At 39.4% G+C, this 8,993-nt stretch overlaps 1 protein-coding gene across 1 annotated transcript; it reads right to left on the bottom strand.

The window, feature by feature from the left end:
- Positions 1 to 5,070: 5,070 nt before the first annotated feature.
- Positions 5,071 to 6,926, bottom strand: LOC110258932 (olfactory receptor 5V1-like). The gene has a single exon (XM_021082217.1). It carries the CDS (start codon positions 6,708 to 6,710, stop codon positions 5,754 to 5,756), a length of 957 nt encoding a protein of 318 aa, XP_020937876.1. The 5' UTR covers positions 6,711 to 6,926; the 3' UTR covers positions 5,071 to 5,753.
- Positions 6,927 to 8,993: the final 2,067 nt, after the last annotated feature.

The following is an 8,993-nucleotide window of genomic DNA, read 5'->3' on the forward strand; positions in this document are numbered from 1 at the left end:
TTCAAGTTATAAGTCATGGAGAAAAAGTGATTTCGTAGTTTGATGCAAAGTACAGAAGCTAAAGAGATAAATTAAACATGACTTTCTAAAAATAAAGGTGAATATTATATATGAATGAAAATCATATACTTCATAGATTGCCCTGACTGGTACACAAATATATATTTGAATTCTAAATTTGAAAGGATGTTTATTTGTGTTTTTGTTTTAATTGGTGTCTTTTCTTCCTGTGATCTACTGTGGATATTTTCAGTAGAAGGAGCAAATAAGTTGGATAAAGGGTTAAATTCCTGTAATGTAATATTTCACATTATCAGAACCAAAGAGTTATCTAGTGCGAATTTCATTCTGTCATCAGAGGAACCCAAAATCCTGCTCTGTAATCCGTATTTTCTATCACCACTAATCTCTATCTCTACTTTTTTAAAAACCTCTCCTTCCTACTTTTGAGGAAGAATTAGACAAATTTACCAGGCTAATCCATGCTGCTCACTATATTTGACAAATATATTTTGAAAACATTATCTTTGCCAGGCATGGGGGTTTGTGCTAGAAATAAAATGATGAATAAAACACAATTTGACTTATAAGTCACCTTTACCATACTTTTTTTTTTTTTTTTTGCTTTTTAGGGCCGCACTGATGGCATATGGAAATTCCCAGGCTAGAGGTCAAATCAGAGCTGCAGCTGCCAGCCTACACCACAGTCACAGCAATTCATCTGCAACTTACACCACAGCTCATGGCAACACCAGATCCTTAACTCACTGAGTGAGGCCAGGGATCAAACTGACATCCTCATGGATACTAGTCGGGTTCATAACCTGCTGAGCCACAACGGGAACTCCCTGTTCTTTATTTAATAATAAAGAATCAGTAAGCCAGCAGAGGGCCATTCTGAGTGATACTGAAATACCCGAAATTACGGAAGCTCCCTGGTTCACACATACTAAGCCTGTCGCCCACAGGACAGGACAGACAATTCAATTACCCCTTCCCTTGAAACCTCCCAGGTCATTACACCTCACTGTCCCACTCACTTGGTCTCTCATCCAAAGAGTAAGGCATAGAAAAGTAATCTCTAAGAGAGGTAGAGCTATAGCTAAGCAATTAACAAATACTACTTACCTATGAACAAAAGTATACCCAAAGAGCAGAGATCATCATTCAGACTCATACAACCTAATGTAGGGCTGCTTTTATGAACATAGGGAAGTGACAGCTATTAACTGACCCTGGAAAGGCTGCTGATAGAGTGTCTGAATTCAGGGTCTTCTCCCTGAAGGCCAGGAGTCTCATCAGTTCCTGAAGGCCAGTGCAAGGGACAAGAGTGGGCAAGGACAATGCTCCCTAGATGCAGAAGGTCCCCACATTTTGTGGCCTCTTCTAAGGACCTTGGAGACAAACCTCTGGGACATCTGAGCACAGGTCCTGAGACTGCCTCCTTCTGCGTCCTGGCTCAGTCCCTAAGCATCTGGTTGTCCTCCAGTGGCTCTGTTGCCATTACAGCTTCTGCTTCCGGAAGTCTCCTGTGGAATCAAAACGGTTCCAGGTGGACTCCTACCTGTAGGCCCAGGTGGACTCCTACCTGTAGGCCACTGCTGACCAAGAGCAACATCTTGCATCCTTTCCCCATCATCAGAGGAAAAGCAGTTTTCTAGTTTCTTGTTCCTCAGCCACATCAGAGTATATGAGTCCTTGGACTCTAAAATTCCAGGGCTCTTTAACTTGTTATTTTTTTCTCTCTCTCTCTCAGCTTAAGTTAAGGGGAAGCACCCTCATTTCCTTCTGGAGTTGAGTGAGGCTTACTTAGCACACCAGTTCTTACCAAAGAAATCCCCTCAGTCACTGAATCAATTCTCTACATAGGCACTTATTTAGTGACCTAGAACTTTGCTTTTGGATAGATTTGCTGGTAGCCTTTGAGGTATCAACCAAAATGGAGACATAATATATTATTGGGGGCCACACCTGTGACATGTGGAAATTTCTGGGCCAGGGATCAAACCCATGCCACAGCAGCAGCCTGAGCCACAGAGGTGACTATGCCAGATCCTTAATTCCCTGAGCCACCAGGGAATTCCTAGACATAATATTTTAACATAACTGTAAGACACGCAATGTATTGATGTGTGGGTACTAAAAAGTTGGGTTTTTTGTCGGTGGTAGTGGTTTTGGGTTTTTTGTTTTTTGTTTTTCCTTTTTAGGGCTGCACCTGCGGCACATGGAAGTTCTCAGGTCTGGGGGTCTAATTGGAACTGTAGCCGCCAGCCTACACCACAGCCACAGCAACGCAGGATCTGAACCACATCTGTGACCTACACCACAGCTCATGGCAATGCTGGATCCTTAACCCACTGAGAGAGGCCAGGGATCAAACCCTCATCCTCATGGATCCTAGTCGGGTTTGTTAACTGCTGAGCCATAAAGGGAATTCTCTAAACAGTTGTTTTTAATGAAACTGATTCAGGAACAAAAAAATGTTGGAAGACCACATCTCTCATCACCACCAACATACTCTCCCTACTTACCCACATGTTATGATCTTAAGTTGTATTCGAACAGTTTAATTCCTAATGCCACCATGATGATTTCGGAATGTAATTCCATCATCCATCATTCATTCCACATTATGTACTGGAAAGTTCATCCCTCTAGGAAGCTAAAGACAATGCTAATATTTTTATGACTATCTACTGGCCTGGAAGTGCCTCAGAATCAGAGGGGACTTCTCCAAAAACAAACTAAAGTTGGGGCAAAGCAAAATGAATTTTCCATAAATTTTAAATTAACAAAGTTGATCTTCAAAATTCTCTCATTTTGCCCAATTGTACCTGTACCATTCACAGTGGCACATGAGGGTTTCTTACATTGCTTGGCATTATCTAGCTTTGTAATTTTTGTCAGCATATGGGAATGAGGTGGTGGCTCCTTATTGTTCAAATCTGCATAACTCAGATTACTAGCAATTCTGAACATCTCCTCTATGAGGGGATTTTTTTTTTGTCAATCATTCGGGTTTCCTCTTCTACGAATCTGCCTAGGTTTGTTCTTGGCACATATTCTTAAGTTTCTTGTTTTTTTCTTATTCTTTATGAGTTCCTTATTTATGTAAGACATCATTAGTCACTTCCAAATTTTAGTTTTCACAAGTAACTTCTAGTAATCTGACATCTGTGATTAACTTTATGATGTCATTCATTGAAAGGAAATCCTTAAATTTTTTATGATTAAATCCGTAATTTCTCAGGTTATATAGGTTGTGCATTTTGAGGTTTAGGTTTTTCACCACAAATATATTCTCATACTTTTTTTTTTTTTTTTTTTTTGCTTTTTAGGGCTGATATGGAGGTTCCCAGGCTAGGGGTCTAATTGGGCTACAGCTGATGGCCTACACCACAGCTACAGCAATGCCAGGTCCAAGCCGTGTCTGTGACCTATACCACATTTCATGGCAACGCTGGATCCTTAACCCACTGAGCAAGGCCAGGGATCAAACCCCCAACCTCATGGTTCCTAGTTGGATTTGTTTCCACTGTGCCATGATGGGAACTCCCTATTCTCTTACTTTAATATCAACTTTACAGTTTTTAAATTTCAAATTTTCCTCCTTAATCCACTTAAAGTTCATCTTTCACAAAGTGAAAGTTAGAAATCTATTTTTCTTTACTTAGTGATCTGATTTCTCCAAACTATTACTAAATTTCCATCATTTATTGGAGTGCCATACATATTATATATTAGGTTACCATACAAATATTTGGGTCTGTCTCTAAGACCTCTATCCTATGATAATCTTGTCTGCTTTTGGACCACGAACTTGACCTTCCACTAGTAGGTGTCATAATAGGTTTTTTTTTTTTAGGCCACACCTGCGGCATATGGAAGTTCCTGGGCTAGGGGTCAAATCAGAGCTGCAGCTGCCAGCAAAGCCAGGGAACAAACCTGCATTCTCATGGATACAAGTTGGGTTCTTAACCCTATGAACCACAATAGGAACTCCAATAGGTCTTAAAATAAGTCTTAATGTCAGATTGAAAAATTCTAGCTGCTTTTTTCCCCAAAATTAACCTAGAAATTGTGAAAATAATAGTTTCATGCAATTGTTAGGTGTTTAATTTCATTGAAAGAATAAAGCATTTGTGGGCATATTCATACCATGAAATTCTATACAGCAATGAAAACTGAATGAGCTACAGGTATAAGCAACAGTATGGAGGACTATGACAGCCTTTACTGTCAATGGAGAGGAGAAAGAGAAGTCCACGAAGAGGGCTAATACACAGATCACTTGATAGCAAAAGGGACTGAGACAAGAGAAATTTATTACTTTCTAATATACAGTTAATAACAATATAAAGCACCTTTCCTCTCCCTCTGCTTCATTCATTTTTATCAAATATGTGTTTTGAAATTAATTCAGACATAATGTACAGGATTTAGTAAAGTAGGGTGAAGGAGGGGAGGGGAGGCCAGCAAGAGGCTATACCATAAGTCAAGAAAATTCAAAGAAAAAAAATCAATGCCTGAGTAAGAGTGACTTTAGTGAGGGTGAAAAAGAATATATTAATATTTTTAAATTTTCAATTCCCTTCTGGCTTCTAAAACTTTGCCTTTATTTGTCACTTATTCAACTTATCTCATTTTGTCATCCACAGTGACTATTCCCTGCAAACCCGGGTCAACCCCCACCCACCGTGATCATCAACCACAGAGCAAGCGCCTTAGCCACGTAGGGCCAGGCTGAACGAAAGCTGTGGGCTCCATCCAAGAGGCCGTGTTCTCCAGCCCATTGCCTTTGGACTTGGGGACCACTGTCCTTCCTGCCAGAGGTGCTAAGCAGAGGCAGTGGTGGGGGTGGCATCAGGTCTCTGCTCCAGATCGGGTCTGACAAGACCACGTGTGATACGGTGGTAGCCTTTATCACTTTCTAAGTCTTATTGTTCTTTTACACACTAAGGTATACAGTACCCTAGAATTGATTTTTGTATAACATTTAAGGCTAGGAGCATATGCCCTTTTGCCTTTTTATTAAAAACATTGTCCTTATTCAACTTTTATTTCATGCCTCTTCTGGCCTCTTCTATCATGTAATCAAATAAATATGTTTATTCAGGGGACTTTTTCTGGATTCTCTAGTTTATTCCAATGATCAATTTATCACTGAACCATTAACATACTGTTGTTTTCATTTTGCAATTGGTTGTGATATCTCTTAAAGCAAAGCTGCCCATCTAATACTTCTTCTTTCAGAGAAGCACTGTCTATTAACGGCAAGGAAAGAACTGTTCTATGGATGCATGGTCCAATATGGTAGTCACTAGGCACGTAAGTTATTGATAAGTTTACCAGATAAAATAGAGGATAATAGTTGTTTCAATTAACTAGCTCAAGACTCCATTTTTAGCTCTCTAATCTTACAAGGATGTCAAAACACTATTCAGAACCTCAAACACTTCTTCAGGATTATCAGAAGTCCTCATAAGAGAGGGTCGCTAATGCCAATTTCACATCTTTGTATTTTCAACTCTGTTCAATATTAGATTTGTGATTCCTCACTATCTTTTACATTAACTGATCTCTCTGAAAAAATTTAAATATTTCATATAGTATTTTTAGCGAGAGTGTTTCTGAAAGTGCTGGATGTGAAAATTTGCATTGACTTTTACTTTTGTTTGAGAGTAATTAGCCAAAATCAGCTCTATAAGTAAAATGGCCAGTTTTGTAATGTCATCTTCTTAGAAAAGAAAAACTTACACATCAAAAGAGAGGGAGCTTGAAGCCTTCCACTTTCTCCCCATAACTTGCATAGCCTCTTGAATATCCTTATTCCTCAAGGAGTAGATTATAGGATTTAGCATGGGGGTAACAATACTATACAATACTGAGATCAGCCTGTCTTTCTCCAGTGAATATGTTGAGATGGGTCGTCCATATGTGAAGATGGTGCTGCCATAATAGAGAAGGACAATGGTCAGGTGGGAGGCACAGGTGGAAAAGGCCTTTTGTCTCCCCTTGGAGGATCGGATCCTCAAGATGGTGGAGATAATATAGAGGTAGGAAAGGACAATACACAGGAAAGGAGTCCAACCAATGACCACCCCAATGGATAGTAGTGCCAATTCATTGACAGAAGTGTCCCCGCAAGACAAGACCAACAAAGGAGGTATATCACAGAAGAAATAATTAATCTGATTGTTGCCACAGAAGGGCAGGCGGAATGCCAGTACTGTGTGCACTGCTGAATTGAGGAAACCACCAGACCAGCAGGAGGCTGCTAACTGGCTATACAGAACCTTGTTCATAATAACTGAATACCTCAAGGGCTTACAGATTGCAATGTAGCGATCATATGCCATTGCTGCCAGGAGCAGGGACTCTGAGCCAACAAAAAAAATAAATGCAAAAAGTTGTGCCATGCAACCTAAATAGGAAATGCTTTTTTTCTCTGACAGAAGATGCGCCATCATCTGGGGAACATTGGTGGTGGTGTAGCAGATGTCAAGAAAAGCTAAGTTTTCCAGAAAAAAATACATAGGCGTGTGCAGGTGCAGATTAGTCATGGTTACCAAAATTATGAAGCTATTTCCTCCCAAAGTACAGATATAAGTTACAAGGAAGATGGTGAAAAGTAAAAATTGTAACTCTTTTAAGTTGGAGAATCCCAAGATGATAAACTCAAACAGAACTGTTTGGTTTTCTCCTTCCATAATATAATTCCGGTTTTCCTTCGCAATTGGGAACAAAGGATTTCTGTAATCTGTACTGCTCCAGAAACAGGCTACAAAACAAGAAAATAAAAAACTTCACAGGTGAAAAGGTAATATAACTAATCAAAAACCATTAGATATACCTGTAAAAATGCACAATCCCACAACAAATAAATTCTATGCATTATCACTCAGCATAAGTAGAAACATTATCAGCCTTTCATCTGTCAGTCAAATCTATTAAAATCGACACATAAGCAGTTTTGAATATTTAAGTAAAACATGAATGGCCACATGCACCATAAAGCCTAATGAAAGGAAGGAACGCCCTCATCTACTTTTTCATCCGAAGTTACAGTAATTTGGAGGCTTATTGAGACAGTTGTCATTAGTGGGCCAATCAACTATGGTGACCTGCACACTTTTGGAGGCTGACATTTGTAGATTTCATGTAGAATTAGTCACATTTTATATATTATGGAGGATGAGGAGGACAGAAAAGGACATAGTGGTACCAGAGATGATAGTATATTTGGAGGGATGCTCCATAAAATACAGAGGAAATTCATGATTAATCATAGCAGACATATCCTAGAGTTCACTCACTTAATCAAGGGCAGACTCCAGCAAGGCCATTGTCTCCTCATACTTCTCTTTCTTTCTCTACTGAAGCATTCTCTTTAGCAAAGGAACAGGCTATTATTTCTCCTATTATAAAACATTTAAAATGTCTTCCTTTATCACTATTTTTCTTCACTAGTGTCACCCCATTTTTCTGATATTTACATCAAAACTTCTCACAAACAATGTCAAAATTGACATTCTCCATTCCTACTCTTTCCAGTGTCTCTTCAACCTACTTCATTAGGTCTTTACCTCAATATTCCCTTGATTCAAAGTGGTTGGGTCAATTATGAAATGTTTACCCATATGCACAGAATCTCATATTCTAACATTGCTCAATTATGGTCTACTTTGAATTAACACATTTTTTTTCTTTTTGGCCACACCCACAGTGTGTGGAAGTTCCCAGGCCAGGGCTTAAACCTACACCACTGCAGCAACTGGAGCTGCAAGAGTGACAATGTCAGGTCCTTAACCTGCTGAGCCACAAGGGAACTCCCTATGGTCTACTTTCAATATAGCAGCCAATTATATGTAAGTCACTTTCCACTATTAGGCCTCTACTCATAACCCTCCTACTATACTCCAGCTCAGACTGTAAATTCAAATTCTTATGAAAGGCTACAAGCTCTGTAAAACCTTTTTCTTTTTACTTCTCCAACCTAATTTCCTCTTTTTGCCCCTTAACTCCTTCAGTCAATTCACGCTGGCCTCTTTGATGTTCCCCTTTGCCTTGGTTCTTCCCCAGGACTGTCCATCTGACAAAAGTCCTAACTTCATTTTAGTCTGATCTCAAATGGTATAAATCAATGAGTGTCACCTCAACCAGCCTCTCTGTGCTCTCCTACACTCTGTTTCCCCTGCACATGCATCTTCCATTGCCCAAGACACATAGCACCTTGTGAGAGCCCATATAATTTATCTATTTGGTATGCTTATTGTGTATTGCCTGCTGCCCTAGTAGAATATACTGAGTTTTACAAAGCAATGTGCTGAGTGTTAATGTTGCATTCTAAGCATTGAGCACAGGCTCTGGCACATAATACATGTGTGTTCAATGATAAACTTCTGGGTTTCCTTTCAATTAACTCACAAGGCTGACTTCTCTGGGCAGAAGACTCACAGGGAAGTCTCTTTGTTTTTTCAAGATAATTTATTTTAGCCCCACTTACCCAGTTTGGTTTAGTTTGATTTGCTGTGGTAATGGTTCAACCAGGGGTTGTTGTGGAGAAAAATATTACCCTTACAAAGAGAGAATAGCCTCTTCATATTCTTATGTGAACAGGAAGGACATTCTCCTCTGCAGGACTACCATCTCTGCCACTTATGTTTGGAACCACCCGAAGGGTAGCAGGAAATGGCTACAACCTCTCCTCTCTTCCAACTCGCATGTCCAACAACAGGAGCTCTCTTCTTTCCTCCTATTTATATGATTTCTTTAATAAAGCACACACTGTGTAGTGAAAATCTAATTACTTTTCTCCAAATAGCAATGATGAAGACTTTGGGGACTTTGGGTCTTAATTAAGATGTATGATAAAATGGTCTGGGGTGGCAAATTTTAAGAAAATAATACTGCTCTTATCATTTTACACACACACACACACACACACACACACACAATAGTATCACCATTGTAATTCTCCATAATATTAGATC

The sequence above is a fragment of the Sus scrofa genome, unplaced genomic scaffold (assembly GCF_000003025.6).
Source record: "Sus scrofa isolate TJ Tabasco breed Duroc unplaced genomic scaffold, Sscrofa11.1 Contig584, whole genome shotgun sequence".
Lineage (NCBI taxonomy): Eukaryota > Metazoa > Chordata > Mammalia > Artiodactyla > Suidae > Sus > Sus scrofa.